We start from the raw sequence: 20,304 nt of genomic DNA on the forward strand, positions 1-20,304 counted from the left end.
TCAGTATCTCCTAGTATTGACCACTGTGGTGCTTGGTAGCAAGTGTTACAACTGGTACATCAGATGTTTCTATCTCTCCACAATTTCCAACTTGACTAAATGGCTGGTTTCATTTGATATTTATGTACTTATTACAAGTGTGCGATTCTTGGCAAAATCTGAATGAACACATTTTATTTCTGTAGAAATATTTTGTATCAATTGGACTATTTTTGTTTAGCATATTTTTACAATGTAAATGAAGAGCCATACCAATCTTTGGTTGTCGTTGCCAACTAATTTGAACTATTACGGTCTCACTAGCCATATTTCTGTGTGTTATACAGGGTGTCCAAAAAGTCCCGGGTCGGTTAAATATTTTTCCAAATATTTAAAATAGAGCTACAAAACCTTACACAAAGTTACTGGACATAAAAATCTACATTTATCACATATTCCGTGATCCGCTACATCCTCAGGGGGGCGGCCCGCTAGGAGTCAGAAGAAAATCTTAAATGTAAGCATAGGTTGATATGCATATCAAATAAAAGGTCTTTATTAGTAGAGTACAGAGCCGCAAACCCGACTTCAAACGGATAACCGAGTCAAAAATTACAGCCGTTCAAAGATGGCTAGAGTTTGGGTCCAAAGAGTCTCGGGTCGGTTAAATATTTTTCCAAATATTTAAAATAGAGCTACAAAACCTTACACAAAGTTACTGGACATAAAAATCTACTTTTATCACATATTCCAGTGATCCGCTACATCCTCAGGGGGGCGGCCCGCTAGGAGTCAGAAGAAAATCTTAAATGTAAGCATAGGTTGATATGCATATCAAATAAAAGGTCTTTATTAGTAGAGTACAGAGCCCGCAAACCCGACTTCAAACGGATAACCGAGTCAAAAATTACAGCCGTTCAAAGATGGCTAGAGTTTGGGTCCAAAGAGTCTCGGGTCGGTTAAATATTTTTCCAAATATTTAAAATAGAGCTACAAAACCTTACACAAAGTTACTGGACATAAAAATCTATTTTTATCACATATTCAGTGATCCGCTACATCCTCAGGGGGGCGGCCCGCTAGGAGTCAGAAGAAATTCTTAAATGTAAGCATAGGTTGATATGCATATCAAATAAAAGGTCTTTATTAGTAGAGTACAGAGCCCCAGACCCGACTTCAAACGGGTAACCGAGTCAAAAATGACAGCCGTTCAAAGATGGCTAGAGTTTGGGTCCAAAAAGTCTCGGGTCGGTTAAATATTTTTCCAAATATTTAAAATAGAGATACAAAACCTTACACAAGTTACTGGACATAAAAATCTAATTTTATCACATATTCAGTGATCCGCTACATCCTCAGGGGGGCGGCCCGCTAGGAGTCAGAAGAAATTCTTAAATGTAAGCATAGGTTGATATGCATATCAAATAAAAGGTCTTTATTAGTAGAGTACAGAGCCCCAGACCCGACTTCAAACGGGTAACCGAGTCAAAAATGACAGCCGTTCAAAGATGGCTAGAGTTTGGGTCCAAAAAGTCTCGGGTCGGTTAAATATTTTTCCAAATATTTAAAATAGAGATACAAAACCTTACACAAGTTACTGGACATAAAAATCTAATTTTATCACATATTCAGTGATCCGCTACATCCTCAGGGGGGCGGCCCGCTAGGAGTCAGAAGAAAATCTTAAATGTAAGCATAGGTCGATATGCATATCAAATAAAAGGTCTTTATTAGTAGAGTACAGAGCCGCAAACCCGACCTCAAACGGATAACCGTGTCAAAAATGACAGCCGTTCAAACATCCATGGTCAATTCCAGATCCATATCCCTCTTGTTGACTATTTCTAAAGTAATAGAGAAATGTACTAAAAAAACAATGTTCTAAATTTTTAAATGAAAATAAAATAATTACAAACATACAGTTTAAATTTCATGAAGACGTGAATTCTAATAATGCACTTTTAGAAATTACAAAAATCATCATTAAGTTAGTTGCAAAGATAAAGTTCTAATAACATTTTTAGATCTGGAAAAAGCTTTTGGTAGTAGACCATAAAAAAGTACTACAAAAAATGACATATGTTGGTGTTTAACCCCTTCACAGTTTTTGACGTGATAATATGTTCATGAAAATTGCTTAAAAATGTGCTACTGATTAATGTGTTACTTATGTTGTTCCTGTTTTATTATGTTATCTGCCATAATATTGAGCAATAAGCATTTTTATGAAAACCGTTGTGCAAGTAGTTCTGGCATTTTCTACTAGATGTCAGCACTTCCGTGATCCTCTGTCATGAGTGTTTGCACCTTGATTGGTTGCTGTAGTCACTCAGTACAGACAGCTACTGTGGGTTACTGTTGCATGTCATTCCTCTGGAGTATTTTATGGTTTTGTTTCTAGTATTTATTGTACCATGGAAATATCTGACGCTCAAATAGACGATTACCTTTATTTATGTGATGATGACACGAACACGGATAGTGAAAATGACTTAGTAGACAATATTACAAATAATGCTTTGAAAAGGTGTACTACATATTTTAAAAATCGCATCCAGGAAGTGGTAATAAATGGAATTGAAATTGTTATAACGGAAAATGAATATGGCATAATCCAAGATAGCTCCCTTGCCCACTTCTTTTTATTTATATAACATATCAATGATTCAGCTAAGTAGATTGTTCCTTTTTGCTGATGGCACGGTCCTGGTTTACACCGATTGCCCGTGGAGGGACTATCTGTCAGGTGACTTTGAATCTTGTTGACTTTGGATATTTTTGGTTTTTATTAATAACTATTTTCATGACAGTTCCTTGAACTTGCGACTCAAACATAGCCAAATAACACCACCCCAAGGCATAGATCATAGTATTCAAACATTTTTTTATGTATTGAATATATGGAACCCAGCTCATTTTTCTATCTGTTATTACCTGAAGGTACTTATATTGTTCCACACGTTCAACTATGCCGCAGTCACAGGAATGCAACCTGAGGAGTATTGGACCTGGATAATTTTGACTTTTTGAACAAAAAGGGAGATGTTCCATCTTTGTGATATTTACAATTGGAGAATTGTGATCAAACCATTCCTTAATTCTAACAAGATTCAAAGTCACCTGACAGGGATCAGCTATTTTTATTTTCCTGTTCTGACCATTAGACAAATTTTTATAAGATTTCCTTTTATATAAATGTAAAATGAAGAACTAGATGACTATAGATGAAATTTTACTTCCTCATACATATAATAATCAAAAATCCAAATTGTTTTATTTAACTTTCTACTTTCTATTATTTTTTTACAAAATACACACATACCACTATGTGCTCAATAACTTCCAGGCCAAAGCACCTCTCTTTTTTAATACTGCTTTTACAACAGTTTTAACAGTAGTTAGTAACATATAAATACAAGTCTGGCTATACCCGAACATTTTGTGGCTCCGTATCTTTTGCTGAATGACATTTCATAATCCATACTAAGGTTTTTCTTTTCTTCTTTTGATTTTTAAGTATTAATTGTTATTTAAGAAGCATTATTCTTTGTTTTTTCTATCATTTACATATTTATTTTATATTATTACATTAGAAATAAAGATATTAACATAAAAGTGCTAATAGCATATATAAATATATATATATATATATACATATATATGCAAATATATAAACTGTTTTTTATTTTTTTGCATAAAAGATTAAATAAAATAAAAATATTTTGTTGTTTAACAGGAATCTGTTCCGGACGCTCACTTCGACTGGGTGAGCAGTGGGCTGACCAATCCTCTTGATTGTAAGTAAACCACCCAAGGTCTTGTGTTTCCTTCTCCATTTTATGTGTGATTAATTAACATAAAGAAGTCTGTTTGATATATATGCAAACTAATTCCATATGGTGGCTATCACAAGATGTGCAGCCACACCCATTGGGCTTACCTGTAGTTTGACGGACCAAAATTTGCCAGAGTGTTAGAAGTATTTTTTTACATTATTTTCTGATTTTAAATGTAAAAATTAAAGAAAGCTTAGCAATATTACTTTACAGTAGACAATAGATTTTTTTTATGGAATTCTCAAAGGTCCCTAAAGAACTGTGCTTGAGTTGAGTGCTTCTTACTGCAGTTGACTACACAATTGTTTATGCATTGGCTAAAAGAGTTATTTTTAAGGAATTTGAATTTCGTTAGAAACAGGAAATTATGAATGTTATGTAAGGTCAGGACAACACTAACTTAATAATTATAGTTCTGCCTTATCTGTACTAACAGTGCGTTCGTTAGTCAGTGAGGATCAGACCGGCAATAAGCTCTCAGTTGTAACTTGCCAACACAGTAGGCAGAGTAGCCTTGGAAATTTTTGTTCTGAATAGGACATCAAATTTATTGTAAATAAATTTAGAGATTTCAAAATTCAGGTCAGTCCGGCGACAAGATTGGCTAGCTTTGGTAGATATATTGCTGGGTCGTATTTGTAATAAATTGAAAGCCAACTTTTGCAAAAAATATATATCAGTATGCAGAGTATAACCAAACTAATGTTAAAGGAATTAAATAGTGACTTTAGTGTTATCAGAAAATCCAAAGATTCTATTTTGAATGGGAAAGGGAAATGAGTATTGAAACCATTCGATCATTTAGGGTTAATTATTTTAAACGGATTATCTCCAGGAGATAAAAAATGAGAATTCACTTTTGTAGGTGCTATGGGCTGCTCTGTTATTGATTTGGTGGCAGTGTCAATAGACTGTTTACACCTCGTCAGTGACTTTCAAGTAGTTTCTCACCCCAGTTCTGACCATTTGCCAATCAAAGTGACTTTGGAAGTGAGTGACCTTACCATTAAGGAAAGAGGATAGGGGGAAAGACCACTACCATTGTTGCCTAAATTTAAATGGACAGATAACGGTAATAGAAAATATGTTGATAAAATAGTGTATTTATAGGTTATGAGTTGAGTGATGACAACCAAGAAAGTGTATGTTGGGTAACTGAAAGCATAATGCAGCAAATTTCAAATTAATACATAATCGTACAAATTATTTAAAGAACAAACAGATTTGGTTTGATTATCAATATTTAAAATTAAGAAAATGTGTATTTAAGTGAATTTAATACTTTTCACAGAACAAACCCTAGCAGCGTTAGAATGGAATATTTGGAAGCAAATAAACTATACAAAGTTATGTGTAGAGACAAAAAAATTGGATATTATAATAAAGTCGTTCACAATCTAACTCAAATCAAAGATACAAAGAACTATTGGTGGACGATCAATCATTTTAAAAGACATTCTAATAAGCATATAGGCAGTATTACACCTAAGAGTGGATTAAGCCCTTTGAAAATCTATTGAACCCTCCACTACTAGCCAGTGGTGTCAGCTATGCAGAGGCGGCAGTAGCAGATTATCACTTAGACGCGGAATTCTCTGTAATTGAATTAAAAACTGTATTATTAAAAGCTAAGTCTGATAAAGCCCCAGGCTCTGACAGAGTTCCCTATGTATTTTTCAAAACTGCTCCAAATTCCTTACTTACCACAATACTAAGAATTTATAACAAAATTTATAAAGATGGCATTATAACAGAAAGTTTCAAAAAATCCATAGTTTACCCGTTACATAAAAGAGAAAGTCCAATTGTGGCAACAAATTACCGTGGACTTTCGTGTATTGATTGTATTGCTAAATTGTTTACTGGTATGTTGAATAACAGGTTTTATAATTGAATGAGGAAAAAAAATTATTACTGAATTTCAAGCTGATTTTAGAAAGGATTATTCCCCAATTGATAATATATTTAATTTAACATGTATGATAAGTTTAAGTTTATCAATGGATACAGGAAAATTGTATTTAATTTTTGTGGACTTCACCTCTGCGTTTGATTTTATCGACAGAAAATCGTTAATATATAAGATATTATGTTTAGGGGTATCGACGTGGATGTTACAGACTATAAAACACCTGTATAATAGCACGTCTGCTAGTGTGTGGTACAGGTAGGGGGTGACCCGCAGTTTTGCCATACAGATGGGTCTCAGACAGGGCTGCATTTTGAGTCTGTTATAATTTTCTCTTATTATTAATGATTTACCGGATGCTTTGGGAGGAGAATGCAACTTTGGAGGCAAGCGAGTTAATGTGTTGATGTTCGCGGACGATATTATACTGATAGCGCCTACAGCTGCAGGCCTCCAGCGCATGATCAACGGATTGGAAACTTATTGTGAAAGTTGGAATTTACAGGTAAATTTGAATAAATCAAAAGTTGTTTTTAGGAAAGGGGGTAAACTGGGAGCCAATGACCAATAGGTATACAAAGGTAAAATGGTGGAGGTGGTAAATGAGTATAAACATTTGGGAATAAGTCTTAATAGAACTTTATCCTGGAAATTACATTTCAAAGAAAAATCAAAATCGGCAAAATTTGCAATCAGTTAGATTTGGGGGATTTAAAACAAAATAACAAAGTCCCATTGAGTGCTAAGTACATGTGTTACAATACAATAATACGGTTTATTTTTTGTTATGGTGGTGTGGGGATGATTAGAAAAATGAGAAGGTTTAGTTGGTTCAAAAATATTTCATCAAGAAATTATGGGGCGCTGACTGAAATGAAATGAAATGAAAAATGACTTTATTATAGAGGCGAAGTTAGGACTATAAAGTCCTCTCTACCACTTAACCTCATAAAAGTTAAACTAACATATATATGTATACATTTATAACTAAAACTTATAAATGTACTCTCTTGTAAATGTTACTCTTGACTGTGTAGGCAGAGTGAGGACCACTCTCTGTACCACTCACACAATACCTGACTCTCAACATCGACCTTGGCGACAGGTCATTCCTCACTGATAACACAGATATCAGCATTATATCTTGTGCAATTAAGGCCGGAGCCGCACTTGTAGACCTCAACTACAAGCCATGGTTGCGGGACGGAAACTTTACTTGTTCATTGTGCAACATGCATGAAAATGAGAACGTGTTTCACTACGTTGTGGTCTGCCTAACTTTATTGCAAATTAGAAAATATTGTCTTAGAAAATGTACGTTATAAAAAAATGAATATGAAAGCTATTTAAACGGAATAAAATGGCAAAGTTTAGGGTATGTTAGGCAATGTGAGGGTATGAGCATTGATAGCACTTGCATGACAGTCACCATATAGGAATTTTTTGTATAATTTATTATTGGATAGTTTTTGTAAACAGTTGTAATTGAAAAGTTAGCTGTCCAAAAATTTAATGGAAATGGGATTTTGTTTGAATTTTGATTTGATTAACATCTAACTATTGTGTTGGTATGAATTTGGGCAGTAGAAAACACTGTTCTGTAAATAATAAGTTGACATTATTTTTATTGATTGCAGATATTAGATACATTTGTATAATTACTTTAACTCTACATGTTCAATAGATGAAGTTTATGTACCGGTTTATTGATATAAAAGCAACCAACAGACTTTTAATGCATCAGTGCTTAATTGTAATATTAAATAATAAGAGTTGGTAAAACGTAGGTGGGTTAACTTATTCCAGTGGAATAAAATTTGTTTAGTGGAAAATTTTTTTTTAGTGGAATAAAAAGTTATCAAATCCACAAATAAAAGAAAAATTGTAATGAAAGTTATGTTTTAAAGTAGTTATATAATATTTTTTGTATATGTATTTCAATTAAGTAACTTTAATGCAAATTTCAATATTAGATTATGGTACATTTAAAACATTTTTGTATTTTAAGTAAAATATAACTCAGTTATTGAAGATTAACATTTTTAAACATATATTGAAATTAGTTTTGGAATGTGGAAAGAAACTTGTTCCAACAATGTTATAATTTAAAAAAATTAAAGCCATGAATTATTAAATATTGCAAAAGTTTTAGCTTATCTCTTTGAAACAAATTACAGTTGTTCTGGATATATTGTAATTAAAGTCTTAGAAAAATCAAACGTAAGTTTTCATAAAAAGTTTTTTCCAACAATTTGTGCTAGCTTATGTCAAAGGGCATAGTTAAAATAAACCAAATAACACCTTGTCCAGTGGACCAACATTTACTTCTTCTGACCTAACTAAATTTTCAACACTAATATCCTGTGAAAGTTTTTTTATACTTTTCCAATTTTTATATTTCTTGTAACATTAGTTACTTGTTTATGCTATTCTCAGTTTATTAGTATGTCTTGTTATTTTTTTTTTAAATTAAAATGAAAATTAGCATATTTTTGTACAAAATTAAGATTGACTTCTTAATCATTTTGATACATAGGTCTGCGCCTATGTAACCCGTAGAAATAGAATAAAAGTAACGTTTGTTGGCTACCATTCAAAATTTTATAATGACTTTTTAACAATTTCAGAACTTAAAAAAATGAACATATATTATGTATGTCTGGCTAATAAATGTAGTTAGCACATTATCAGTTAGATAATGGTTTGCCTTGACCTTAAAAATAAATTCTGAAAACTGTAATGACTGGATGTTCTGTCAGAAAGTGTTGCATTCAGTTTAAAAATGGCAGAACAAAAATTAAGAGGAAATCAGTGATCAAGAAAAAAGTGACATCCGAGCAAAGTGACTGATGAACTGGTCGTCAAAGTTGACCAAATGATTTGTAAATACCACGTTTCACAAACACAGAGGTTCTTATTGACTTTCTAGAGCATGGTACAACAGTAAACTGTGAGCGTTACTGCCAAACATTGCAAAATCTTAGGAGAGCTGTTCAAAACATAGGCAGAGGAAAATTTTCATCAAAAATTTTGCTTTTGCATAACAATGTCCGACCTCACACAGCAAACCATACGCAAGAACTCTTGAACTCATTCAACTGGGAACATTTTCCTCATCCCTTTGCAGTCCTTATCTTGCTCCAAGTGATTTTCACTTGTTCCCAAAAATGAAGACCTGGCTAACAACACAGTGTTTTGACAACGATGAGGAGGTGTCACTGTGGGGCTGAGATTACAGGCAGAAATTCTATGACACAGGAATTTCAAAGCTTATCCATCACTATTATAAGTGCCTGAATTTGTTTGGTGATTATGTAGAAAAGTAGTATTTTAGTCCCTCTGTCACTAGTATATAACATATTGTTTTTCTTGTATTTGGTTTTTTATAATTCCAAAACGTTCCTTACCTTCTGAATAGCCCTTGTACATATTGATAATCTAATACAAATTGCATAATAAATCAGTAACTAGCGATTTATTGGTTTTTTCACTGAAGATGGAGTCAGTCCTGCAGAGGACATTGTTTTCGATAGCCAAGAACAGCACAGTATCTGTTGTGGATGGCGTATCTTCTTCTCTAGTTTCAATCTCACTTCACGGTATGCATATCTGACTTGTGTGATCCGTTTGAAAGAGTTGCTGAATCGGAGGGAGACACTCAAGCGCAGGAAGTGTGGAGTGGCACTCGAAAATTGGGCTGGACTGTGTGGCATATTTTAAATGGGAACTAATACAGCTTGTATTAACCCGGCTCGTTTTTGACGGCTAATTTAGTAGTTTTAGTTTAAATTATGAAAACAAAACATAAAATATACCATATAATGGGAATAAATGTATTGTTGAGGGAGGCTTGAAAACACAAAATATTTGTAACAATTTGATGTGTAGCTGTGTCTCTGTGTGATTATTAAGTTAAATGTAAGTTTTCAAAAGAAATATCTTTTACAATCCGAAATAATAATTTTGTGTGTTATTTCTCCATCTTTTTGAACAATAAACAATCATTAAATTCTAAATCATTATGAGTAATAATTTAAAATTCCTTACAAAGAATGTTATATATTTAACTAATTTATTCTTTGAATGCAACCACTCATTATGATCCTGTCATATTATGAAAATGTTTATAAATTATAGTTTAATAAATTTAAATTTTTGTAATTTCCTTTATTGTTTTTTGTTTTGTTTTATTTTAGCCATTAAATTAATAATTTGTTTTATTTGTACCATACAATGGCTGAATGAATATTACCTAATGGAATGAGTGTGAAATTCAGATTGCTTACTACACAGAATCATTGAAAAAAGGTTACAGAAATTTAAAAAATCACAACTTAGTTACTATTAAACAATAAATAATTAAACTCTTATGGTTTTGTTAAGTAGAACTGAATAAGTTTGTGCACACCTTAAAATGTTTCAATATAAGCTCCATTAGTAGCTCTGCAGTGGTTCAGCCAATGATCAATTTCTATCCAGGTTCATGGAATTTTGAAATGTAATTGTGTTGCAATGTCTGATTTTTTTCACTGTAGATAATGTTTTTCATGTATTCTGATAAGGAAAAGTCTAGAGGAGTTATACCGGGGCTTCTTAGAGACCAAGGAATAGGACCAGCCGTACGATCCAAAAATTTGGGAAATATTTCATTAAGACAGTTTTGAAACTGTATGTTAAAGAGTGGAAGTGCCATTGTATTAAAATACCATAATTGTCAATTTCTTATTCAATTTGTTCAAACTGTGGAAAAATGCTGGAGCATGTCCAGGTAAGTATTTTCTGTAATAGTTTGTTCAATAAATAAGATAGACCAATCACTCGGTCATACAGCAAACCGCACCACATGTTTAACTTTGGAAAATCTTTAACATACTTACCAATTTCATTAGGTTATTCAGACTTCCATATCCTACAATTATGGTTCGTCTGTTAGGATGAACCTTTTTAAACACGTTTTGTCATAGTAAATATTTGTAAGCATGTCACATGCAAACTCATATTATTGACAATGGAAGGTTTGAAAGGATAATAGGATTTTGAACATTCGTTATCTGTTACAAAATGTATAACACAACATTTCGAGGATCGAAATCTAACCTCTTTATCAGGTGAGGAATTGTACATGTAATAAATACATGTACCAATAATACATATACATGTGTCATTCATTTTGTAACATATAACTGTAGCAAATGTTCAAAATTTCTTCATAATGTTTTAGTTGATCCGTAAGTTTAAGTAATTTTTAAGTCGGATTTTGTAAGTGTGAAGACGTAAACACTTGCATAATACTTTTCTGTTGTTATGAGAATTCCAAGTTATGAACATAATCTAGCAATTAATTTATTGGGCTTCTTACACTAAATTGGCATAAGTGCTTTGTCACTTGTCCTATTTTGTTCAGGGGATGTTCTGATGTTAATGGTTTCTTTTTCTTGAATGCTATAGCATGAGGAGGATCAGTACCATAAACACGTCGGAAAGTACACTGGATAGTTATAGCAGATTTGAAATCCGCTAATCATAATATCCACTGTGTTTTCTACTGAACAGTCATCATTGGACTGACTGTGAGACTGCTGTAAGGTAGCTTCCTGTCGTGTACCCACTCTGCACATGGTCTGATAGGCAAGCAGAGTACAGTCTCGTTGAAAACAAACTTGTTTATATCTGGTGTGAAAACAAACTGGTGCTCATATCTGAAACATGTGGCAGTGATCTTAATTTAAAAATTACTTTTTTCAAATCTAACTCTTGTTTATAGTTACATTTTAGACATTAGTCACTCATTGTCTTGTTGTTATAAAATCTGATGAAACAAAATATAAAACTAGACTAAAAATTACTCCATCCACAACAGAAACATTGGGTGGGTGGGTTTGAGATTTTTTCTTTGCATAATACTTCTCCTTATCAAATAAGAACCGTAAGGTAAACTCATTGAGCTATTTTAATGAGTGATTTTGTCAGATGCATTGTTTTCTTTGTGTCTTGCCCAGACAAGTGTATTTAGTTCGACAATAGTATATGCATGGTTCATGGCTCCCAGTACATCTAATTCTCGATAATTTTGAATAAATCTAATTTTTTTTTACTTTTTTAAGTGAATTTTTGCAAACTAGCATTAGGTTATGATACATGCACTCGTGTCTAAAACAGGAAAATAACAAACCTTTGTATCCTGAAATTTTGAATAAAGTTTAGAAAGTAAGCATTTGTGGAATCAAGTATATTCATAAAAAGAAAATGTCTAATTTTAGTGCCTATAACATGCTAACAACAAGTTGTATATAGAAAACATTTGAAACACCTTATATGAAGAAATGTGTGGTTTTGGCCTATCTCTAGGGCTTGAAGGAGGATGTGCTGTGGTGCTCTTTTATTGATGTGTTTGTTTGCTTTGCTTGTTGTGGTGGCGGGCAGCTAGCCATTCAACTTTGTTGGATCTGAACTTGATGGCGACACTCGCAACTCATCTTACACTTAGTGAGTAACACTTCTTAGCAGAGTGTTTGTCTTGTGTGCTTCTTCTCTTTCTTCTGTTTCAGCTGACACTAATACTAACTTTACTGCACCCCAGTCTGCAGCAAGAGTAGTGTTTTAGATAAGAAAAACATGATGGCGCCATTTTGCGTTATAATTAAGTTTATATACAGTTTAGTTATTATCAGTTTATATAGTAAAAGGGAGTAGATAAATATATATTAAGAGAAACTGAGTAAAATTTTAGTATTTTTTAACTGAATCATGTTTATACTACATCAATGAAGTAGCAAAATTATAAAAGTTGGTTGTATCTAATAAATTACAGCTTTTAAAATACAGTATTAGCCAAAATAAATAGTACTGAAATGGTCATATTTTATTATGGTAAACACAGTAAAATTACATATAGATTTTACCAATAAATACAAGTCAAATGAAGCAAAATCGGTAAACTCAGGTATTACCATGTTCAATATGACCCCCGTCCACTTTGAGGCAACACTCGTACCGTTCTTGTAGGCTTGGCACATTTTTATGAATATGGGTTGTTCCATTCCTCTAATACACATGGTTATTCTTTCTTTGAGTTGAACAATGGTAGATGATGGGTCCTCACAAAAATATTTTCTTTCAACATTCCCCAGACGTTGGCACTCTGTGTTGTAAGATCGGGGGAGTGAGCTGGGTAAGGAAAGTTTGTTCTAAGGGAGATGAGACGGTTGCTAAAGGTTTGTTGGAGGAAAGCAATGTTGTTAAAGGCAGTGTGACTAGTTGCGCCATCTTGCTGGAACTACTGTGAATTTAACGGCAGGTTTCGTGCATGACAAAATCTTATGAGGTCTCTCGCAAAACGATCAAGAACTAGATTTAAGAACAATTTCTCAATGCAACATACTTACTCTTTTTGAAAAAAAAACCAAATTTCTCTGGACTAAAAATTTATCAAGTTTTACCACTAATAATAAGAACAATCAATTGTAACAAAAAATTCAAGAGTGAGCTAAAAAATTTCCTAATAGATCAATCCTTCTATAGCATGGAACAATTTTTTGATCATTGTAAAGGGCTGGAACACCCCACCCTACCCTAAACACTGTCCCTCCTATACAGGGCAGTTTTGGACCTGCAGAAGCCCTAAAATGGGCCAACTTCCTGCGGAAACAAAAGTATCAAGTATCAAGTATCAAAAGTAAGAATGGCCCTATATCAATACTGATTTAGAGTAAGAATCTCTCCATTGTTGCCTTCAAAAAAGTATGGTCCCACAATACCACTCCCAGACACAGCGCACCAAATGGTTACACGCTTACTATGCTGTGGCCTGTCTACAACAATGTCAGAAACGTGTTGTCTGCTTTTTTATGAAACCATTAAGGTGCACATGACATTCATCTGTAAACCATACATCACTCAGAAGCGCAGGTTCTTCATAGCATACTGCTAACATTGAAGCACAGTATTGAACTGGCTAGTTTGTTTCTACAGTTCGAAGGTTGTCTAGTTTGTATCCTGTAGGGGATTTCCCCTACAATGTTTTTGAACCTTCTTCGCATTGACGTATTGCTAATATTCAGTTTAAGAGAAGCTCGTACTAGGCTTCTTTTCGATGACTGTAACACTTGTTGCAACACTCTTCCGTGGTTTTGATTTGTACATACAGTAGTTGGGTGACCTGAAAAACCTTTTCGCTGTGTTAAAACACTACCTGTTTCTTGAAATTTTTCAACAACACTTGGAATCACATAATTACTAGGCGGGTTTTGGTAGAAATGTTCCTAAAAACGTAATGCAGTGTATGGCAAGCTTGGCCCACCCGCACGTCTCCAATTCCTTACCAGCGAAAATAATGCTCTACAATAAAAACATTCTCTACCGTTGTTAGCACCATGCTAGCAAAACCTAACCTCAAATAAGAAAGAAGTAATGAACACGAAGCTGTGGCAACAATCAACAATTGAATCAGCTGATCGAGAAGGCAACTACAGCTGATTCAGTTTCAGTACTGTTTATTATGATTAATACTGTAGTTAATTACAAATGACATTTGTTGCACAGTTTTATTTTTAATTGTTAAAACAAGAGCTGTCCAGAAATTGAATGATTTTGAAATAAAAATTAAAAAAATTGATTACAAATATTTTAAAGATACATTCTTATTTTTCCATAACTGCTATGAAAATTAAGGCATTATTATCCCATGATTTTTCAATAACATTCTTGCAGAAATCTGCTATTTCAGCCACTGATTTGTACAGGCGAGTACTTGGGTGTAAGGCAGCATTCCTTGTCAGCCTTTTTGTTTCACAATTGAAATGCTTCATTCAAGTTTCGTCCCCAATTACAATATGATCAATAACTTTGTTACAATTTCTGTCAAACTCTTTGAAGAAGGTTAATGTTGCAGCCAGTGTTTGTTTTTGCTCTGTCATTAAGATTTTTGGAACATGTCAAGCACAAAATTCGTGGAAACCAAACTTAAAATATTCCAAAAGCAAAAGTTCTGTAATTTATTGTAGATGAATTGATTATTATTACCTGTTTATCAGTCCTACCACTGCTTTCCTCATTATGAATATTAGTACGACCATTTTTTAAATCAATGGACTACTTTATCACTCATTCTCTCTTTTCTATAGACATCAGATAATTTGTGATAAATTTAAATTTGTTTGTTGTTTGTTGCCAAAAGAGCCTAAATCCAGAATGTAACTTAAAAGTACCGGAATTCTGTATTGCAGTGCACCTGTTAACAAGTTACAGAGAACAATGTAGGAGAGACACTGGATGCATACTGAGTGCAGGAAAGCTTTGATAACAAGATAGCAGCTCTAGTCCTGTCTACGGCTGCAATAGGCCAAAGCATCTGTTACTTTCTGGACAACCCTTGTAGTTTTCTGCTATAGCTTTGACTTCTAATTTGATCTATTTATATCACTCAATCTGACCTACAGTAGTAATGAAAAATATTTCTCTTGGCTAACAATGATGGAAATATACTGATTTGATGGCCGTTATTATTAACATATGAATGGGTTGTGATGATCTGTTTTATTTGTAAAGTGTAGTGTAACCATAAACTACTATAGTGGAGTCTGACATCTCCATGGATTCTGTGCGACCACTTGCATCGTTTAGTCTTTAGGCATTCATTAATAAAACATCTTTATGAATGGAATACACAATTTTCTGGTATTAATGAAAGAGATTAAACAATTTTTTAAATAGATTCAATAGAGTTTTTGTATCAGTGTGTAAAAAAGTTGTTAATTTTTTATTATTTGTGTATTTACAACATAATAGTGAAATATAAATGTTTATATCTCGTTATAAAATTATGGACTCAAACGTGAGAAAAACCAAATAATGATGTTTCCGTGTATCATTCCAGCTTTAACCCTTTTAGTGCTATTGTGTCACTATTTTGACGTTTCGTATTTCAATAATATTTTATATATTACAAGGTTATTTTAGCCAAATAACCGGATAGCTATATTTAATAGGTTCCAAACTATTGATAAATATGAGTTTTACGTTGTTTTCTTTACTCTTTGATTTGTGAAATATATATTGTTTGGGTATTATCCAGAGGCTATTATTTTTGCATGCGTTTTCCTTATCGAGAACCAAAATGAATATTAAAGTATTAAAAAGAATAGATTTTATTTAAACTATTTTGAAATTAATAAGTCATTGCAACAATCAATGAAAACAAAAATAAAGTAACAACAATTAACTATTTGAAAGTGACAGGTGATTCGTGCCTCTAGTAGGTCTATTTGAAGGGTCCCTCATCTAGGCCTATTTGTAGGTGATTTGGTGACAGAAAGTATGACTCATCGAGTACTTTCGATTCATTATGAAACAAGGAAAGTACTAGGAACATATAATGAAGTTTGTTTTGGTCCCCAATAAAGAAAACTCTTCCAAAAATAGTGGGCTCCGGATAATATCGAAGTACCTATGCAGTGATTTTGTCTTCCAATCATATGACGTAGCGAACGAGTAACATGTTATGTTACGTAAGGTCCATTCTTGTTGTTTATGTGCCAGTAACAAAGCATTTGAGTAAATACAAACCAAAACAGTTACTTACACAGTGTTTTACCGTATTTGTTTTTAAAAGTAATATATTGATTTGAGTTTTGCCCAAGCGAAAAACGTGAGTTTCCATTGTAAATATAATAGGGTTATTTTGGTTTTTACAAAATCTCTGACACCTATACAAAAGAAATGTAAGTTATTTGTCTACATTTACTAATCATATTGATTTGTGTTATGTTGATGTTTTATTTGATGTATTGTGAAAACTACACTATTACTATGTAATTTCTAAATCCTAACAAATGAAGTACAATATATAAAATGTTGATATCAGGCAGCATTTTGTTTATAAATATATTACTATGATTGTTTTATTGTATAATCATGTATTATACATGAATTTTATGTCCTTTGTCATGGCATAACTGAAAAAAATCTTTAAAAAATATGTTTATAACAAAATTTACTTCAAACATTTTATTTTATAAAAAGTGGAGGATTTTTATTATATAAACAAATGTTGTAACTTTTTATTCTAAAAATCCATGAATATAATTGCATGCTGTTCTCTATTTTATTTCTAATAAATTTATTTTAAAAAATTCAAATGAATAGCTTTTTTGCTATCGTTTTTTTACCTAAATGTTTGTAATTTGAAGTAACATGTATTTGAGTTACCTTACATGTTTTTTTATCAGTCAAAAATTTTATAATATGTGAAATTTGTTCAGATTTTTATTGCCTTTCACATACCGTATGCACTTACATTTTTTTAGCAAAAACTGAAATTTTTATTTTTTTATGAAGTAAATTTTGTTTGTAAGGATGTGTCTCATATTCTTAATTTAGTTAGAAAAAAAATAAAATAAAATTATGATAATATGTTGTATAGTTTATTTAAAACAGCTTTCCTCCCCCCCCCCCCCCAAAAGCTTGTAAAATGTATATAAAATAAAATGTTTGAAGTAAATTTTGTTATATAAACATATTTTTTAAAGATTTTTTTCAGTTATGCCATGACAAAGGACATAAAATTCATGTGTAATACATGATTATACAATAAAACAATCATAGTAATATATTTATAAACAAAATGCTGCCTGATATCAACATTTTATATATTGTACTTCATTTGTTAGGATTTAGAAATTACATAGTAATAGTGTAGTTTTCACAATACATCAAATAAAACATCAAGATAACACAAATCAAATATTTAATATGTAAAAAACCTGGCAATTTATGCATATGACTTGGAAAATGCCAGTGGCACTCAAAGAGTTAAACAAAATTAAAATATAAAAAATAATTATAAAATTAAAAGTATAGCCACAGTACAGTTGTCTCATTAAATTTATTGGTCTGGTCGTCAAAAGATTAATAGTTACCGGTATGGCAACTTGTTTTAACCTTTAACCGACCTTTCAAAACTGTATGGTCTCACAACTTAAGACTATATGTTTGCTGCCTCCTGTAAGTGTAGTGATGAAGTTGGCGATACTGACATGTGAACATTCCCTTTAGGCCATATGGTCCACACACTGACACAGCCAATTTTCACCTCTACAGCTAAAAAAGCCTAGATTTGGACTTACAGCATCATACAAAAATTGTATTATTTGTTAACTACTAACTCTGCAACATACGTCACCTATTGTATTTTACCAGCGTTATAATTCTGAGAGGTTACTTTTTAGTTTCAAAACAAAGTATTTCAGTTATGTTAAATAGTTGATAAAATACACCCCATTAACACATAACTATCGTGTATAAAAATAATTTACCTTCACATAAATAAGGAAATGTTAAAAATTAAGTTCAAATTCTGTTGGAGTAAAATTAAGTGCAGAAATTTCCTTAAAATATTTAGATTTATATCTGTGAAATATTCCAGTTAAAATTTAAGATGTCATGTATTAAACACTAGTTTGTACCTAAAGAATAATTGTTCATTGACATTTCAATTCACTTATAAAACTATTACAAGCATTATGGAGTTTTTTTTATAGTGTACAAAGTGTAAGTATAATATCAGAAATATCTTTGATTTTAGATCCAAAACCAGTATTAAACCTGCCGAAGACGCTGAGTCCAGAAGCAGAGACTACCCTCAGCTCACTACCAGACCTTTCGTTCATGAGAAAGACGTACATAGACTTCCCCATTAACAAAGGGATAATATTTCTGTACTTACCTGTCAATACTCTGTCCATTAATTATATAAATAAAGTGTATATATATCATTAAATTTGTTGTGGTTTTTAATATTATTTGAATGTTACACACTAATTTAATACCACAGAACTGTTAAATGACGACAGTTCTGGACTCGCAATAAGTATCAAAGGATTTTTTGTTTCTGTTTCATTAGTCTGAGACCTAATTGAGTGTGGCAACATTTCACACTACTTGACACTGCCTTTATTTTCTTCACACAAAGACTCTGGCACTGTAAGGATTAATTCACAGAGGTTCTATGACAATACCTGTGAAAATTCGTATTACAGGACAGTTCTCAGACAGCTTTTCTGAATTTAAAATTAGTATAGTGGAATGGTTCTCTAACAGATGCTCTGGGCTCAAAAGTAAATCATGGAATATTTCTGTGATAGCTGTAGTGGAGGGTATTCTGATGAGTACAATACGTTATTAGTTTTAAACTGAATATTTTGAAATACTAACTTAATCATCAAGGTAATACAATAAATTTTAATTTATTATATACAGTGGAAAAATTAACTCGCCTTAGAGTGGAAGTAATCCCCCTTTTAATTTTTGAATGATGGAATATTTTCAGATTCTCTTCAGGAAGTATGTTTATATGTTACACTATTTGGATATAAGAATTAAATTAAATTAAATTGTATTTTCAATAAAAAATCTGTGATTTTCTAAATAATTTTTACTAACATTAAGGCACCTATCTCAACAATAGACTGCCTAGTTATTGTTTGCCATTGTCATACAATTAAATTGTTTTAACCCACCGTCAAACAAGTTTTTAGTTATCAGTTATCACAAATCTGTCTGTGTTATACTGAGCGGTTCCAAAGTACGGTTGAATTTGAATTGTGTAGTAGTGGGTTGAGAAGAGTCCATAATTTACCTGAAGATGAATTCTTAGAATTTGAAATGTACATTGTACGAAATATAAAATACATTAAAAAGTGTTAAAAAGGTTTATTATTTTATATGTATTAAAATTTGTTTTTAATGAATCCTTTTAATACAAAGATAATCAAAATATTATAAAATAGGCATTTACAGTTATTTTATACTCATACATGAACTATTATATATTTTTCTGTCTTTACATTTTTTTACGGAATAAAACTTCAAAAAATACACCTATGTGTAGTCAAGAATAGTTATCACACATCTTGTAGTAAAATTGTCTAGGTTTCTATTCCTTCTATCACTTTAGTTTATAGGCCCACTATGCGTCATTTATCTTATTTGCACAGTCAATGTTTAGAAAATAAATATAGGATTTAAAATTTACTGCTTTACATAAAAATTACTTTAAAAAACAGCTGCTCGACAGGTTTCAGCACCCGTCATTCAATATAAAACAAAGAGAATACTAGAAAATAACTGCAATGTTTAATGCCCAGTGGTGCTGGCCTTACAAGCAATGGACGTAATATATCTTTGCTAGTACAGTTGGACGTACAAGCTGAGATAAAATTACAGCAAAAATTAATCTGCGCTTCCGACAAAATGGCGGCAGCCAGTAGAGCTAGCCATACAAGCTCCAAGGACAAATTATAAATACAGTACTGCCTTCGAGTGCATAGGGTTAACAATATAAGTCAAGGCAGTTGTTTGTCATGGAGACCGTAACATTAATCTTTTGTCTAGAATGTGTTGTGAAGCAAAATATTAACACTGACTCTTGAGAGAAACAAATGCATTTTAGTTGGTCAATGAACAGTTGAGGAGAAATTCAGTTTCTTCAAGGAATTTTGTTTGACTTTTTTCTGTAATGTTTGCTGAGTTTAGAGACTTGGTCTTTCTATGTAGAGTTCTATTGGTGGAGTTTATTTCTAGATC

General features: G+C 32.2%; 1 protein-coding gene across 9 annotated transcripts in view; it reads left to right on the forward strand.

Annotated features, from left to right (window-relative positions):
• The window catches only part of LOC124374943, a 38,684-nt gene extending 20,185 nt beyond the window's left edge, over positions 1–18,499 (forward strand). For 2 of the 9 annotated variants that reach the window (XM_046833076.1, XM_046833074.1), the window contains 3 exons: positions 3,716–3,776; positions 12,148–12,210; positions 18,305–18,499. In XM_046833076.1, the coding sequence (XP_046689032.1) occupies positions 3,716–3,776; positions 12,148–12,210; positions 18,305–18,498 (318 nt within the window). In that variant the 3' untranslated portion in view covers position 18,499. Of the gene's footprint in view, positions 1–3,715; positions 3,777–9,220; positions 9,324–12,072; positions 12,211–18,304 lie in introns of those variants that run through there. The other 7 variants (XM_046833080.1, XM_046833078.1, XR_006923629.1 and 4 more) reach the window with 6 other exon arrangements.
• Positions 18,500–20,304: the final 1,805 nt, after the last annotated feature.

The sequence above is a fragment of the Homalodisca vitripennis genome, unplaced genomic scaffold, assembly GCF_021130785.1.
Source record: "Homalodisca vitripennis isolate AUS2020 unplaced genomic scaffold, UT_GWSS_2.1 ScUCBcl_11398;HRSCAF=20645, whole genome shotgun sequence".
NCBI lineage: Eukaryota > Metazoa > Arthropoda > Insecta > Hemiptera > Cicadellidae > Homalodisca > Homalodisca vitripennis.